General features: G+C 42.1%; 1 protein-coding gene across 1 annotated transcript in view; it reads left to right on the plus strand.

Annotated features, from left to right (window-relative positions):
• AK5 (adenylate kinase 5) overlaps positions 1-18313 on the plus strand; it is a 165046-nt gene that overhangs the window by 102324 nt on the left and 44409 nt on the right. The window contains exon 9 of the mRNA XM_016216814.2: positions 15517-15559. Coding sequence (XP_016072300.2) covers positions 15517-15559 — 43 coding nt within the window. The remainder of the gene's footprint in view (positions 1-15516; positions 15560-18313) is intronic.

The raw sequence follows: 18313 nt of genomic DNA on the forward strand, positions 1-18313 counted from the left end.
TCTTAACAACCCTCCCCATAGCCCCAGGTTGCAGTTGAGACTTAGAGATACTAAGCAACTTGCTCCAGGTCACCCAGCCAGCATGATACGACCCCGCTACGCTGTGGCCAGCACCAGAACCTGCGCTTCTGATGCCTGCATCCTTCTGATGTCTGCATCCTTCTGGGGAAGCTGCCTCCTGGCCTTGCATTTCTGAGATAGTTTTAGAGCAAGAACCTGGAGGAAGAGCGATGATAATAACTAAAATTTCTCAAGCGCTTTCTATGTTCCCGGCACTATTCAAAACACGTTACATGCATCAAGCATCGCCACAGCTTATGAGGTTTTGCGTTTCACAGATGTAGAACTGAGCCCAGAGAATTTAAATAACGTGCCAAAGCTTCGACACAAGGCAGTCTGAGGTCACTGAGACGAAGTTTCACACCCACACCACGGCTCCACACCAGGACGGCCCTCTGGGGGGCGGGGGGTTTGGAAAACCAGGAAACCACAGTCGGTGCCAGGACCCAAAGGAAGACAGGGCATTGGCGTGAAGACCGATCAAAGGCAGTCGGAGCCCGTTTACGTCTTTGGTCATTTTGCTAGAACTTCCCGTGAGGTCAGGAGCAGGGATGGGCTTTCGAGGCAAGCCGCTCGCAGTAGGTCTGGGGCCCTTTGTCCCCTTGTCTTGAATTTAGAAGCAGGATGACTCATGGAGAACACACTGGGTTCTGAGCAGTAAGTGGAACAGCATTCCTTTTCAGGCCACTTTGCTTTCTAATTAATCTTGTCTGGGGGGAAAACAGCAGAGAACACAACCTAAAACTTGCTGTTTTTTACTGTATATTCATAACCTTGAAGAAAATGCAGAGTCGACAGCTTTTATTAAGCCCCCACCCTGTGCCAAGAGCGGTCAGGATGTGGTTTAATCCTCACAACTGTGGGAGGAAAGTATCATTATCCCCAAGGTCACACAACTAATAATGGCCTAAATTCCTCTTTCCAGTAAGCCATGCTGCTGCCCAAATCTATAATAATGACCCCCAGAAAACCTCGCCTCACCCACCCCCTCCCTAATAAAGAAAAAACGGCTCGTATTTTTGCCCTGGTATTTTCAATCATAGGAGTTAATCTCTTCACAGGCTTATAAAATGAGCAAGCCATATACGCCGTTGTCTAAGGTTGTCAGAAAGCCCGTGATTTCGTCTCTTCCATACATAATATGTCTTCATTTTCTTGTTATTTCCTTCTTTGTATAAAGCAAAACTACATGCTATGGGAAATTTGGAAAATTGTAATAGGTATAAAGAAGAAAATTAAAGTTAACATTTTGGAGTATTTCCTTGATTGATATTTAATAAAGTTATAATCAAAGTTTTTCAGTTAATAATATAGAGTTTCCCGTGCCATTGAATAACTTTGTGGACACGTTTTAACGGCAGGCACGCTGTGTTTGTTTCCACCATTCCCCCGCGCCGGGGCACTTCTTCTTTTTCTCTTTCACTGATATAAATACGGTTGACCCTTGAACAGCACAGGCTTGAACTGCACATGTACACTTACACATGGATTTTTTCAATAAATACTGTATATTATCTCTTCCTTATTATTTTTTAATAGTTTTATTGATTTTTAGAGAGAGAGGAAGGGAGAAGGAGAAAAAAGAGAAACATTGAATGTGAGAGGCTGCCTCCTGCAAGCCCCTACCAGGGATTGAGCCCTCAACCTGGGCATGTGCCCTTGACCGGGAACCCAACTGGCAACCTCCTGGTCTACGGGCCGATGCTCAACCAGCTGAGCCACACCAGCCAGGGCTCTTATGATTTTTTAAAATAACATTTTCCTTTCTCTAGCTTACTTTGTTGTAAGAATACAGTATATAATACATATAACATACAAAATGTATTAATCACCTTTGTTGTCGGTGAGGCTCTGGTCAATAGTAGGCTATTTGTAGTTAGTTTTGGGGAGTCAGAGTTGTGCATGGATAACTATGCACCCTAACCCCCACGCTGATCAAGTGTCAACTGAAATACTGCTTTGGTATATCACTGCATATGAGCTTTGCTCAAATCTCTTGTTATTACCCTAAGAGAGATTCCTAATACTGGGATTACTGAGCCAGAGGATATAAAGGGTAATATTGTAATATTTCCACTTCTTTCTAATCAGATATATTTCAATAATAAAGCAAAGATTATTGAGATGAGACAAAAGGGTTCTAAAGAGGAAAGTTTTTAGATAAAGCTGTTCTAAATTATTTGAAATAAGAACTGTCAAACTGAGATCAATTTAGTGCCACATGATACTGGATGCAGAGCGTATCTTAATTGCTACAGTATCTGCAGTCCATGGATCAATAAGGTAGTCCTCCAAAGTGTCAGTCATCCATGTGGCCAGGCAGGTTAAGCCCTGAGCACATGCAGCAGAATCCCTCCCATGCTCTTCTTGGAAACAAGTTAAGTCCACAATCAGTCCTTTATTTCACAAACAGTTATCAAGTTTCTTTGGGTCAGGGTGTGTGCTGGTGCTTCCACACCATCTGCCTTTCTCTAGAAACAATAATACTCAAAACATCCAAGTGTGCATCCGGCATGGCTCAGCTGTTGAACATAGACTTGTGATCCAGGAGATTGCAGTTTGATTCCCGGTCAGGGAACATGCACATGCTCGATCCCCAGTCGGGGGCGTGCAGGAGGCAGGCAATCAATGACTCATCATTGATGTTTCTATCTCTCTCTCTCCCTCTCCCTTCCTCTCTCTGAAATCAATAAAGACATATTTAAGAAAAACAAAAACATCCAAGAATTATCATTTCCAAACACACAGGCTTTCTTAAATACTTATAGCCACTTCCCAGAACATCCCCATTAATCTCCTTATGTTCCATTTTTGGCATTATTCCCCGTGCCTTAAAATAATAAAACTGCCTTTGCTGAAGATATTCTGGAGATAGGCTAAGATTATTGATAACCTGAATCCTGCTTTAATGGAGAAAAGTAATTTGTATCAATTCTGTGCGAAGTACAACCTCTGCAATAAGTGCTTAAAGTTATCTTAAAGTTTCTTCTCTTGACTAGTTTAATTGTGTCCCTGCTGCCGTATTAGCAATTTAGCACCAGATCCTTTTTATAGTGGCAGGCAAAGAATCCAGATCCTGATGGGATTATTATAAACCTGGATTAGTTGGGTGTGAATGCATGAAGCATTTCAAAGAAGTTATAAGAAAATTTGAAGGGAGGACCTTTTTCTTTCCTCCTAATTTTGAGGGGGAGCCAATAACTAGCACCCCTCCTCCCTACGTAGCTGACTTCTGAACAATTGACAAGTCTCCCAAACATTCCCCCTTCTTCTTGGGAGGCGTGAATGAGGGGCAGAGTGCAGCAGAGTTAGTCTGATAATAGTGAGTGAGGCTCACATTGATTTAGTACTTTATGGTTTTGTACATTGTCTCATTCGAGTCAGGAAAATGTCAGTGCATCGATTTAAAAACTACGTAGTGAACATCAACTAAATGTCAAGCACTATGCCAGATTCTGGGGTTATAAAACTTACTCTTTGCCTTAAAGATCTCAGTCTCCCAGAAAAGACAAGCATGCTGCAAAAACATACCCTTATTAGGTGAGTGTCTTAGTTAAGATTCCTTGGGTTGCAAGTCACAAAACCTGCTTAAGCTAACTTCCACAAAAAGATATATTTATTATAAATTGGGGTGATCTCTCACAAATCCAAGGAAGAATGTACCTGAGCATTAGGAACAATGCAGAACTAGGTGCTAAACGGCCATTGAGAATTTCCCTCTGTTGCGTGTCTGCACCCCTCTGTGCATTACCTTCTTTGGCTCTCTTTGCAGACCTATTTCTTCTGCTAGTCTCATTTACATGGAGGTAGAAGTATCTACCAACTGCCTGGCCAACAGAGAACCCAATCTTTCTCAGTGTAAATTCCTGGAGAAGGATGTTAATTGTCCAAGGATGGCTTAGGTGCCCTCCTGATCCAGTCACCTGTGGCCAGTGTTACATTTTAGGGGTAGGGTGAATGCTGGGCAAAGAGTTCAATTCCACTGTGTTGAGAAATCATATGAGTGCTGTGGGTTAATGAGGAGGGAGCCTTCCTCCATCTTCCATGTTCACGGTACTTGGAAAATGAAAAGATGAGTAAAATGCACAACTAACTGTAATAGAGGACAGAGTATGATGTGGGATGCGCTATCACAGAGATAGAACATGCTCTGTGAGCACGCTGGAGAGGGAGATTAATTCCAATGGGAGGAAAGAGAGCGACTCTTGAGTTTAGTCTTAAAGTGGGCCTTTTAATAAGAGAAGTTGTAGGTAGCTAGACAGGTCATTCCAGGGAAATATAAGCTGAATATGATGGCTGGAAACGCAGTGCTCATAGAGGACCAGCCAGCAGGGCGAGTGGGAGCAGATGACGCAGGCACCTGGAGGCATGGGCTGGCTCCGGGTACGGAAGGCTGTTAGCTATGCACTGGTGACATTCCTTGTCAGCCTCGGAGCAGGAAGATAGCATCAGATCTGTATTTTAGAAATATACTGATACCACCCATGTGGCAAATGGACTAAGCGCAGAGACTGGTTTCAGGGAGGATATTTTTAATATTTCAGGCAAGAACAGATGATAGGGGCTGGGGCCAGAGCAGAAGCAGAGGGATCAATGAGAGGAGAGACAGTGGATCCGCAGGACCTTCATCCTGATTCCAGGATTAAGCTCTGAAGATGGACTTTGGGAGCTCTTTACCAAGAAGGGGGTGCTAGCATTGTGGTGGGCTCCTAGAAAAGGGGAGTCCCCTCTTCCCTTGGCTTCTCTGCTCTCCTACTCTGCACACCGTGGTATTTCAGTGTTGTTGACTGGCTGACGGTCTGAGTCCTGGTGAGATTTCCAGACCCTTGGTCCTCAGGACATATTTTTCTCATTCATGAAAACGAAGTGCTGCCACTTCACGGTCCCGTGGAGAACACTGATGTCAGGCTAGGAGGAAACAACAGCTCACTGCTGTTGTTTAAAAAGCTCACTGCAACTTGCAGTAGATGAAAAATGTGTATCTGCAGTTCATTGAAGGCATGAGTATGCTGTTCTTGAGTTGCCCTGGCAACTGCTCATTTAAGTGACAAAAATTGAAGAAACAAATGTACTGTAGTTGCTCTTGAGCTTAACATTCTTTAAAAAAAAGAAAGTCATGTTTGAGGAGTTATTTTCCCCAAGGCTCTTCTAAGACTTCGCATGTCTCCGCTTTGCATTTCAACCAGCATGTCCCCTCCACCCCACTCCTTGTTGAGCTAAATGTTAGACTTGTCCTCCGTGGTCAGGAGCACATAGCCTCAGATTTCACCTCAGAATGTCCTGTGGTCAAGTTTGCTTACAGCCAGTTCCACCAGAACCCACATGAATAGATGTCTTTATTTAAGGTAACAGAGCATGTTCTGTATTAGAATAGGTGAGAATTGTGGATGGGTTCTAGCACTGCATTTGACCCCAGACTTCTACAACTTTAATAACTGTGACTTTTCTGAAGACATGGGGAATAACTCCTGTTTTGATATACTAATAAACAGGTCTAATAAGAATACATATTTGTAGAACAATTTACTGTTTACTAAATACTTTCCATCACCTCATTTCCTTTTAGCCACCAGCATCTCCCCACTTTAGACAGAAGGACACCTCCGATCTTGGTTCCACAGAATCTAGAGCGATATTTACAAAAGCACAGAACTGATCATGTCACTTGGCAACTTACAGCCCTCAATGCCTTTCTTCCCACTGCTCCTGGGATAAAACCAGAGCCCTCACCAGGGCTCCCAGGTCCTCTTGGTCTCTGTGCCCAGCCTCGCAGACCTGCCTTCAGCTTCTCTAGGTTGTGGACGGCTCCTCCTTTGGGCTTTTGCATCAGCTGAGGGCTCTTCCTGGGACAGGCTTGTCTTTCTTCACCCACCCTCCCATTCCCCACTTGGCCATTTAGATCCACTCCCCAACCCTGTGCATATCAGAGCTCTTATTTTAATTTTCCTAGAACCTTTTATTTTCTGTACATTCACATTTAATATACACTTACATGATTATGTAATTAATATCAGCCCCCCCAACTAGACATGAAGTTTGTGAGCACAGACCATGTCTGTTTGCCCCCCCGCCCCCCCGAGCAGTGCCTGGCAGAGCAGACCCTGAGTGTTGCATGAAGGCCTCATTTACATCACCAAGAACACATAGCAAACCCAAGTTCCTAGGGGTCCAGCACCTTTCCTAGCATCCCACAGCACCTGCAGGTGTTAGAAATGGCAATATTCTCCATTGTGCAAAACACTGCACAAATTAAAAACGTTGAAGTCTGAAGACCATACAGTGGGTGCTGTGGGACCCGTTAACTTAAAGGGGGACTTGCTTGGACATGTAACTAATAGCAACTGTCCTGGAATATGTGCTAACATACTCCTGCATTGAAAATAATATCAAGCTGCCTCATTTGTTCATTCAGGGATAGGGAGAAGCTCAGAGTCTTTGTAGTCAGACCCCCGATTTCAGGTGTCAGCTCTCTCACATGCCAGAGGTATGACATTGGACAGCTGTGTCACAGCCCTGGGCGTCAGTTTCCTTTCTTGTAAGGTGAAGGCTTCTTTTCCTCCTTCACAGGCTTTCTGGACCACATTCACATTGAGTATCCCTCTGCCCACCCTGCAGATCTGTGTGTGCAGGGTCTGCGCTGGGTAGTGAGTAGAATCAGAGCAGGGAAAAGGCTTTGGGAAGGCCAAGGCTGACCATGTATGCGTGCTTTTGCGAAGCTAATGTTCAGTGGTAAGTGGTGTTTTCAGCATAAAATAATCATTTATGGACCACCTAGTTCTCATGGTAATTTCTTTTTCTAATTGAGATATCATTGACATAACGTTATGTTTCAGATGTTCAACATGATTTGATATTTGTATATATTGTGAAATGATCATGATAAGTCTAGTTAACATCACTATCACAGTTACTCTTTCTTTTCTTGCGATGAGAGCTTTTAAGATGTACTCTCTTAGCAACTTTCAAATATACTGCATACTGTGTGGTTAACTAGAGTCACCATGCTGTTGATCCCCAAGACTTACCTCGAGGCAGGCCACCTCTAGCTCACGTAGAGTTTTTGTGCAAATTAGGGAAAAATACCTCTAAGCACACACATCCTTGGTGACCACAGGTTGATGAGTGGGTTTAGTCCCACTCAGCCCCCTAGCCAAGACTACTGGTGCAGTGCACGACCACAGAACTGTCCATGTCAGGCAGCGCCTCGGAGGCAGGCCCCCTCCAGCTTCTCTCAGCAGCAGGAGTCCAGCCCTGCATTTCGAAAGTCCCAGCTTTTAAGGGTTAACTCTTATAGGCTTGTCTTTTCTGAACTGCTTTTATTTCTGCTTTTGGCAGTTGTTTTCTCTGTGCAGCCTTCTGCATGAGAGACTTGGAGAAGTAGGAAAGAGCAGGCAGGTTTCCCTGGCTCCTGCATCTGTTTGTTTTTGGGTAGAGGACTGTCTGCTTTTCCAGTATGATCTCATCGTGTCCTTTAAAACTTCCCCAAATGTTCTTTGCCAAATGGTTTTTTGTTTGTTTGCTTTTTAAATCTTCACCAAAGGATGGAGATATATATATATATATTATTGATTGTAGAGAGAGAAGAAGGGAGAGAGAGAGAAAGATCAGTGTGAGAGAGAAACATCGGCCAGTTGCCTCCCATACACGCCCTGACCGGTATTAAACCCACACCTTTTGGTGTACTGGACGACACTCCAACCAACAGAGCCACCAGGCCAGGACACCAAAGGTTTCTCAAAAGACAGTAAAATGTTTCTCTTTTATCTGTAACTCTGTACTAAGATTTTAAAACAGAGGAGATGTAAAGGCTGTCCTTCAAGTACAACATATTCCAGGAGGCACACAGGTAGGCCACTCTAGAAACCAACCTGCTGGCTGTCCTCTGCAGCGTCTTAGGGAAATTATAACTCTGCCCCAGTACTGACACTTATTGCACCAGCACACTGGGCTGTTTGGAGATGTGAATTCTGTCACTGGAGTAGTCTGGAGGTTCGTCTGTGAGCCATCACACCCGCAGATCTTAAAGTCTGTCCCCAGTGATTGCCAATGTATAGAAGTATCACCACACAGGGTAGGTAACATTAAGTAAACTCACAAAAAGTTAAATTTATAATAATGAAGATAAAACAATCATAATTTATAATGAAAAAGTAAGAACAGCAGCAACAAAGCATCCTTCCTGAAAACTGTCAAATTGCCCACACTCTGTGGGAACACCGAGCATTGCCCAGACTTGAACAGCGGCCAAAAGGAGAGGCAGAATATAAACAAACAGGGCAAAGGAGAAGGCATCCCAGGCTGGGCAGACATGCTAGGCAGGAATCCAGAGGCCAGATAAAACAGGTCAAGTTTTGAGAAAATTAATCCATTCATTTATCTCAGGGAGTTTAAAGCAGTATGATCTGTATAAAAGTTATAGCCAGCAACTGTAGATAGTAACTGCTCATCGATCTCTCTCCCTGAGACTTCAGACTCTAACTTAAAAGCCCCGTCTTCTCATGTGTACAGATTATTTCTCGTGAGAAGAACACCACTTCTTTTGACCTGCCTCTTTGATTTGCAATTCCAACCTGGATGTCACCTTTAGTTCCTCCTTTGCTCTGTGACCCATGGTCACTAACTAACCCTGTCCCACTCCTCAGTCAGCATTACCCTCTGGAACCTCAGGGAATTGAATGCAGACGTTCAAATTGGAGATTAGTGAAAGAGCGAGCAGTAGAGAGAGATCAGGGCTAGGCTATAAATCTAGGAGTGGTCCGTGGAACACTGTGCATTGCATCTGTGATAGTGGTAATTAAAAAATACTTCAGGAATTGTCTCTCTCTAATGCCAGCACCGCCTCTATCTAACTCACCAAACTCTAAGCTAAGAAGGAGGGTAAGTAAGGAGGTCTTTATACCATGGCTTGTGCACAGCAGACTGCCCGCAAATTGAGCAGTGGTAAAGCACTGAGGAAGCAACTGGCTATGAAAGCCACGTGCATGAGTGCGCCCTCTACTGGAGGGGTGAAGAAAACACCCCAGGTTACAGGCCTGGTAAGGCAGCACTGTGAAGCTAGACGTTATCACAAGTCCACTGAATTGATATGCAAACTTCCCTTCCATCATCTGGTGTGAGAAGTTGCTCAGGACTTCAAACCAGACCTGCACTTCCAGAGCACAGCTCTTGGCACTTTGCAGGAGGAAGGTGAGGCCCATCTGGTTGGCCTCTTTGAATACACCAGCCTGTGTGCTGTCCATGCCATACGTGTAACAATTATGCCAAAAGGCTTCCAGGTAGCACACCACATAAGTGGAGAACTTGCTTAAGAATCCACTCTGAAGGAAAACATTTCATTCTTTTAAAAAATTCTCTTTTTCCTGTTACTGGTAGTGCTGAATATTAGATTCCCGCCCTCTTCCCTCCCCCCCCCCCCCATGGGATCACAAGGTAACTAAGCATATGATTGCAAGTAGAAAACAGGGGACAGAAATCAGTATTGGCAGTTTTTTCATTTTCATTTGTATGTGAACTTTTTAATATAGATGCAGGGATATAAAGCACTAACACAAGTCAAAATGTTTCAGTGAACAAGTTTCAGCAGTTCAACTTTATAACAATTATAAATGAACCCATTAAATTTTTCTGGACAATGCCAGCATTTGGATTTTTTTTTTAAACAAGTAAGTTTCTTATTGATGGGGAGAAAAAGTGCTTCAGACTGCAGAGAAAGCATTGAGGTACACCCATGATGAGCAAAGAACTTGGAAGGAAGAATAAAGGAGGAGTTGTCAGAGAGTCTGTGAGCCCTCCACCTGCTCACTTCATCCAGACCTACCCTTCCCCCAAGCTCACTTCCTTCTTAAAGAGAGTTGTTAGGATAAGGGCTGTCTCCTCTGGATGATTTTTTTCTGCCTGAAGAACACATATAGTGTGTTTTACTCTTATTAATTAACCTGATTTTCCATTTTGCTGATAGTATTTCACAAGGAGTCTATATTCTCGTAGAGCCCAATAAAACTGCTAGGAACAGTCCAGTCTGCTCTGTAGTTCCCAATGGTTGAAGCTGAGCTTTGCTGTTTTATCTCTATTTTACAAGGAATCAGAAAACAAAGAGATAAAAACCAAATAACTCTCCTTGGTAGGACTAGTCAGATATGACTTTATGGCTAATACTAACTTCAAATGAGAGGAAATCAGAATGGGAACCTCGTCCCTTGCTTTGCACCACCAGCCTGAAAAAGCCCTGCTTAACGACGGTGCCACATTGGCATATGCAGAGGAGACCCAAGTGTTTCTCACAGGTTCTTCTAGCAGCGAGGTGAAAACAGGAATTTACGGGAAAACATTGAGGAAAGATTTTTTTCTTTAAAATTCCTTATTAGAGCCCTGGCTGGTGTGGCTCAGTTGGTTGAGTGTCATCCCATGCACCCAAAGGTCACCAGTTCGATTCCCAGTCAGGGCACATGCCCAGGTTTTGGGTTTGATCCCAAGTTAACATGTGTATGGTCAATGTTTCTCTCTCACATGGGTGTTTTTTTCTATCTCTCTCCCTCTCCCTTCCTCTCTCTCTAAAATCAATAAAAACATACTTTAAAAAATCATGAAAATACAAATTATTTTTTTAATTCCTCATTAGAGACATCAACATTTCAATTCTCATACTTTTTATATATATATTTAATTTATACATAAAAGAAGAAAAATACCATTTCTCCTAGAAAACTAGATCTGTAAACCACTATTTAAAGTAGTTCATGTAGAGAACCTGCAATTTAATAAGACTGAGAAAAGGTTAACCTAACATCCCCTATATTTTTTCTCCCTGTTTACTCAATTATTCAAGTACTTCCACAGCAAGCAGACCTCTAATTGTGTATGCTTTAGTGAAAGAGAAATGGTACTTGCTGTAAAATAAATTCTTGGTTGTAACTAAATTACATACCACTTCCCATACATTTTTTTTCAAATTGCCCATTGCTTTAAATGAAAACATGCTTTAGCAAAGATCTGTAAACACTCAAAACATTCTTCAAGGACAAGTCTCCCTTCTTCCTGCTGATAAAATGTAGTTATGTTTCCATTTTCCAGTAGTCTTCTGCTGAAGATCCAAGAAATTTCAAAACTTCATTCACAGCTTACCAGTAAAACTTGAGAATTTCATTTTCAATTCACCATGATCCAACTTCAGTGCCTCTTTTAGCCACTGAATCCACTTTGCTTCTATTCATATTGATGCTGGTGTTCCAGGAGTGCAGGAACCAGAGGGTTCACGACCCACTGTGGGTTCTTGGCTTTGTGCAGGAAAGAATTCAGATGCGAGCCAGCATAGAGTTTAAAGTAAAAGTGGGTTTATTATGAAGCATTGAGACAGAGAATGTGCTACTTCACAGAGGAGCCCCCCTTTAGTGGAATTTGCTTCCTTTATTGAGGTTCACTTAATTGGGGGGTTGGGCATTCAGTGAGAGGGAGGAATATTCAGGATCTTCCCGGAAAAGGGGTGGATATTTCTCAGAGGATCTTGGTCTGTCATTTTCTGTCCTTACGTGGACTTTCTGTTTCCGGCTATGGCAGGTTGGGATGTGTCATTCAGCATGCTGATGTATTGCGGTGAGGGTGTAATGATGCTAGGGGTTACCGTTAGGTGAAATTAGTTGCCATGTTGGATCTAGCTGGTCTCTGCCCGTTTTAAGTCATAAATCCTGTGTGGAGGGTGGTCTTACTGTCTCCTTGACAGTTCCTTGCAGCTGTTTCATGAAATACGCTGTCTCAATATGGTACCATGAGCGTTCATTGTCCTTGTGCCATGTAGTCGCTCACCGCACCCAGTCCTTCTGCACTTCATGGTGACCCTGGAGTTCTGATCCTAAAGGAAAACACATACAAACACCAAATAATGCTCTTCCTATAAAATACACCAGAATCCAGCCTCAAAAAAGCAGTTTCTTGCCTCAACATCCACATGGGGAAATAAAGCTGAATGCAAATAGCTTTTGCTCTCCTCATGGCTCTGGCTTGACTGGAGAATAAGGGATAGAGACCAAAACCAATCAGTAGCCCAAATCTAGTTTCCCCATAGAGCCGTGAATCTCATCTTGAGGCTCTAAGTGTGTCATTACAGCAGGATTCTAGATTTTCCCCCATCAATTACCAACATATTATCATAGATATAGCACAGAAGATGTGACCACCTGAATTTGTTTGTGTGTGGGTGTGTGTCAGTGGTTTTGCTGTAGCTGTCCCACCTTCACCAGTATTAATCACATCACTGCAGGCTGTCTTGGCTCCATGCTTGTGAGTCATAAGTGTCACTTACATAAAATCTGTGCCTATATTTGTACTATCTCTCTTTGTCAGTTTGTTCAGATATGATATCCTGCTTCATGCCTCCAAAAACCGAGTTTAATACTGTGGAAAGTCATCTATGTTTCATTGTACTCACAGCGTCTGACCTCACAATTCAGACTGACAGGTGACAAAGTGCTTACTGGATGGAGCAGCAATATAGTAAAAGGCTGTAACACAAAGAAGCACCCACAGGCACAAGGAAGGGGTGGCATCGGTGGGTTGTGTTTTCTCAAAATACACCTCACTGAAGTTGTAACTACAATGCAACTGGATATAAACACCTTGTCATATATTTTATGAATAAGCCTATATAACAATTTGCTCCTTATATAATTGACATTCTGAAATTAATGCCATCCATGTAGAGTATACCTAGCATTTGAAAAGAAAGAGCCTCCAGGGGCTGAAGAGCATCTTTTACAACAAAACCCGAAGTCTTTGCCTTTCATTAGCTGTTTTGCGTGCTAGCACTCGTGTGTGTGTGTGTAAGATGCCAGAATAATTTTATTTACAAAAGAGTCACATTGGAATCATGAGGTTTATTTTGAGCATCCCTAGAAAGTGACAGCCTCCAATCAAACATCTCATCCACCTGGGCTTTCCTGTCAGTCAGTGCAGTATGTCACATTTCTGGTGAAACCTGTCTTCTATCAACACATTCATAGAAATAGGGCTCATTTAAAACCTGTGGTCAACAGAATAGAAGGTTGTGAATAAGAGCTATGGATAAAAGCAGGTCAGACTCAAGCAGCCCAATAGAGGTCTGATAGGCCATTTTAAACATGGCAGGCACATTGTTTTATGGATTGAGATGAACTCTGATCAAATTCCCAAAACGTGATGACCAGGTACAGGAAAGACCGGTTACAGTTTAGCCTGTAAGGTGGGTGTAAATCTGATAATTCAACAATGATATTAAAAACTGAGGGATAGGACTCAGTGGTTTCCTCTTAACATTACCTGGATATATTCAGTAGCTATTTGACAAGCAATAAACTAAGCCTGATTGAACAGTCTTTTTCCAGCAAAGACTATTGATCTTCTTTCTATGTACCTGCATTTTAGGCAAATATACTAATTGCTTCAAATAGGTCCCTAGAAGCAGAGCCTGAGCTGGGGATTCTTTGCAAGTGTGTTATTAGGGAGCACTCTTAGGAGATGGAGAAAGACACGGGATAGGGCAGGGGTAGTTGCTGGGCAAAGATGTGGTCCCAGCCGGTCAGCAGATGGAGTCAGCCTGATCTTGAGGGGAACACTGAGGCACAACTTATACTAGAGCCACCCCAGCTCAAGGAAGGGGCCAGGTTCCTGTGAGCCCGTAGTAGTAGCTGGGAGGTGGTTGCACCAGCCAGGTGAGTGGCAGATCCATTGCGGTAGCTAAGCTGATGGGACTAAATTTCTAGGAGCCTTGCTACATGGTAAGAGGCATGGTTCTCATCCCAACCATGGCATGACTAAAGACACAATAACATGACCATGGGCCCCTTGAATGACCTCTCTAACCATCTTTTCCTCATCTGTAAAATGGGAGAGGTGGATGGTAAGGTTGGATTTTAGATGATTTCTAAACTCCCAGAGCCAATGTGCAATGATTTCAGCAAAGGAAGTGGGGGGAGGCTCCCTGAGGAATAATTGAAGTCTTTCTACTTATAGGAGGGAGTTAATTAATGTAGGTGTGTCCCTGAATGGCCACTCCATTATGCACTCTTGTCTCACCTGGAACAGCTCTGGATACACAGGCAAATCTAAGAAGACAAGCTGTGAGCTGCCCTGAAGGCAGGTGTTACAAAAAGGATGGCAAGGCTCTGTTTTCAAAGTGTTTCCAAGGGAGCTGTAATGCAGCCAGGCAACCTCATTTAACTGAGCCTGCATCAAAGCAAATTAGAGGCCAGAGGCTGCCCCTGCAAAGTGGCACAACCTCTGTAGCAAGAGCAATTTAGCAAAGCCCATCAAAATTATAAATGCATTTACTATTCGGTTGCACAGCCCCTTCTCTGGGAATTTATGCTCCAGGTATGTGTGTATGAAATGGCTTTTATATAAATTTATTCATTATGCTACTTTTTCAAAAATAGTCCAAGATTGGAAACAATTCAATGGTACATCGATAAAGAGCTAATAAAAAACAATAGCAACCGCTATGGGACCTTCCATACACTAGAATACTGTCCCACCGAGAACATTCTGTGCTGATACGGAAAGTTCTCCAGGAAATATTGATAAGTGAAAAAGCCAGGGGAGGAACAGTACAGGTTAGTGTGTCATTATAAACACACACACATACAATGTAAGTATGCTTCTTTCTGTGTATAAAATGGAGGTAAATGATTATATGTTTATATTGAAGTGTATCTATGGGTATCTGAAAGTCGGTTTTTTGTGTAATATTGAAAGATACAAAAAATAAACTTCTATGAGTGATCACACATAAGGGGTGAAGACATTGGAAAATGGGATGGATGGAGACATAGGTGGGATTGATAATTCTCACCAAATGCCTTTTTATAATTTTTTTCTGGATTTTTTTCTTTCAATCACCGTAGGTTCTTCTATAAGGAAAATGGAGCAGCTGTTTGATTAAAAAATAATATGAAAATTTAAAAGGCAGACATCATTCAAAGCTGGTCATCCCAGCTTGCGTTATCCCATGCTTTCACTTTCAGGGATTGGCAAACCTTGGCCTGTGGTTAATAGCTGCACAGAGACCACAGGCTCACAGTGCTGAAAATATTTACTGCCTGGCCCTTTACGGAAGGTTTGCCAAGTCCAACTTTAGTTAGAGGGTTGTTTGTGAAAGAGCTGTGACTACACAGATCTGAGTTTCGGGTCCTGGAGGGTTTTGCCTTCTTGCAATCAGCTTTTCTGACCACTGATAGGTTATGCACCAAGAAAATGGCAGGATATTGCACCTGTTAAGAAGAGCATAAACTCAGAGGACAGCCAGCCCAGGTTTAAATGTGGGCTTGTTCCTGACTACTGTGTGATCTTGTCTCTTCATCTGTAAAAGGCAGATCATAATACCTCCTTCAGAGAGTTGTTTAGAAGATTAAGTATGTTTACGTTGGCAGGAAGTTTAACACAATACCTGTTAGTCTTATCATCTAATATTTTGATTTTTTTATTAAACAGGGTGATGACCAGGTAAATGTATTTGGTGAGGACACCGCAGGAGGTGAGTTTTCTTTTCTAAGCATACTTGTCACTTTAGTGGCCTTGAATATGTCTTTCTTATTAAACACCAACAAAGAGATAATAAACTACCAACAACATGTACGTTTCCTTCAGCCAGAGAACACAATTACGATGGGAACTCTGCATCTCTCCACTCTTGGTCCATGTAAAGAACAAAGGGGTGCCTTGGAGATGCACCTCCTCACTGCACAGTGAACATGACCCTTGAGACACTCAGTGCAAAGAGAATGCTCTGGTAAAACATGGTTGGGGAAATGCTGAACACTCAGTTGCCCTTGGAAGAGTCACCTATATAACAGCACAGCAAGGCTCCCACAAGCCCTGCAGCAGAGAGCTAGCTAACTTTAATAAAGCAATCTTCAAATTTTTTTGGAACACAAGTCTTTTTTCTGCATAGTGGTTACTATTCTGCAGTGTACCATTGGGATGCAACCTAAAAAAACCCAGATTATACTGCTTTATCATTTTTGTAATGTTAAAAGTCTTGCAAAATCTTTTTTTAAGAATCCAACCATAATTAGCTACACGAACTGAAAATAGATCACATTTTCTGAACTTGAGATTGTCCAAGAAAGATAAGGTTCATGCTTGACCTAAGTAAAATGCCTTCTTACATTATCACTCTGTAATAAATGTTATCATTATAGTCCATGGAAATACATTTATATTGACTATGAATACATATGAGTAAGCGATTGGCTTTCTAAATAACCCAGCTCTAATCCTTCACTGATCCATGCGCATGAGGTGGTGTATAAAGTGTCATTTGATGATAATGTCAATAGCAGTATGTGAAAATCTCAGTCACCAAATGACATTGTGGGGATTCATGGGGAAAGGCACATAAACATGAGCCAAGTGCAAATAATGAACTCAGTCCTGACTGGCTAGGGATTGATTGATTGCTGAATAAAGTTTCCCTTTTTCCTGGTTACAAAATTAACACATGTTCATTGTGGAAAACTTCTTAAAGTAGAAAATCAAAATCACTTAAACCCTTATGAACTCTAAATATCATGGTTAACATTTCTAGTACATTTTATTCCAAGGTGTTGTCTATATACCTGTTTTCAGATAGTTGAGAATACATACGTATATACAGATATTATCTCCAATTTTTGTGTATATCATAACATAAGCATATTCCCATGTCATTAAAAACTCTATAACCTTAATTCGTAATGACTGCATTAATGAATGTACCATCATTAATTTTTTAGAAATAACTATTTTTTAAAACTGGAATAGGATACAGCTATACCATAAATAATAATTATAATAATCACAGCCACTTTCCTAGATAGCAAATAGATTAAAAGTTGCTCATCTTCGTCAAAGTAAACTGGAAGTCCAGAGAAGGTAAGTTGACCATCCAGCCCTACATGTGAAGGGCACTAATGTGTGTTTGCCTTGAATAGAAAGCTCCAGATAACATAGGACTTTTCCAGTCTCCATGGGCTACTCTGTGAAGAGACTGGAGCATGTCTCTGATTAAAAAGAACAATAAATCATCCTTCAGTGTAAAAAACAAATGATTCGAAGGACCCCAAATTTACTTTTTCCCTCTGCTTCCAGCTCTTCCTCCCCTGTCTTGTTCTCCTTCTATCCCCAACCCAATTCTTTATGTCCATTCCTCCCCGCTCTCTCATTAGGCCTTTCACTCAGCGCATAGTGGATTCCTGCAAAAAGGTAGAATTGTGTATATAAATAAACCACCCAAATTTCACTAAAAGTAAATTTTATGACTGAGAATAATGACCTAACTTTCAAAAGTACCAATCATCTACATAAGATACGACATATAAATCAGTCATATAGGTTAAAGTGTAAAAATTGTAATTTTGTCACCAGATGGGAAATAAAAACTTTCTACTCCCTCTCCAGGTAATCATATTCTACCTGTCATTTTAGTCAACTCACGTCCATAGGATGAGCAAAAGCAATTACTTCCTGAACCAGGAAAAGAGCCCAGACCTCCACCTAGACTAGGAGCTCAAGGCTGACTCCATCCTGTCCCACTCTCCAGGGCTCTCCACACTGAGAGGGCTGCTCCAAGAACCTCCACACCCCAGGGGCCCGGAATTCCAACAAAAAATACCAAATACCTTTGAATTTTAGTGCCTTTACTTTGAAATTGCATGCAAACTTTTCGTGAAGTGAAAAAGTGAAACAAATCACAATATCCTACATTGCAACATATTATGGTCTGTTCAATTTCTTGCAGTTTGCAAAGTATCTCCCTTAGATTAAGGGTTAACAAAAATAATAAAATACTCAAAATTAGCTTCAACTACTCTGTCTGTAGTCACATCTGTCTAGCTGAGAAAAGCATTCAGTTTCAGTGTTTTGTTTGTCCAGCATGGTGCTCTGAAAACATGACTTTGAATGTTAACTCTTGGTGCCATAGTCCACAACACTCCACACCCATCCACCCCACTGGTTTAGAACTTTTGCCTGTCCTTTGCCTAAGCACATCAAAGAAACCTTTCTGAAAGTTCTTGTTTGTGGAACCAGCCTGCCACCCTCACCACCATCCCCATGGGTGTCAGACTAAAGCTGCTCAGAAATTAGCCAGTCAAAGAAGGACTTGAATATGGTGACTTTCACTCTCCTAAGGCCTGTGTTTTAAGCTTTCACTATCCTCATTTGCCCAGGATGGCCTTTAGGTTGGAACAGTAAAGTGGCTTCTACTGAATCCCAGTCTGAACTTCACAGCATCCTGAACTAGCCTACA

This window comes from Miniopterus natalensis, chromosome 9, assembly GCF_054644295.1.
Source record: "Miniopterus natalensis isolate mMinNat1 chromosome 9, mMinNat1.hap1, whole genome shotgun sequence".
NCBI lineage: Eukaryota > Metazoa > Chordata > Mammalia > Chiroptera > Miniopteridae > Miniopterus > Miniopterus natalensis.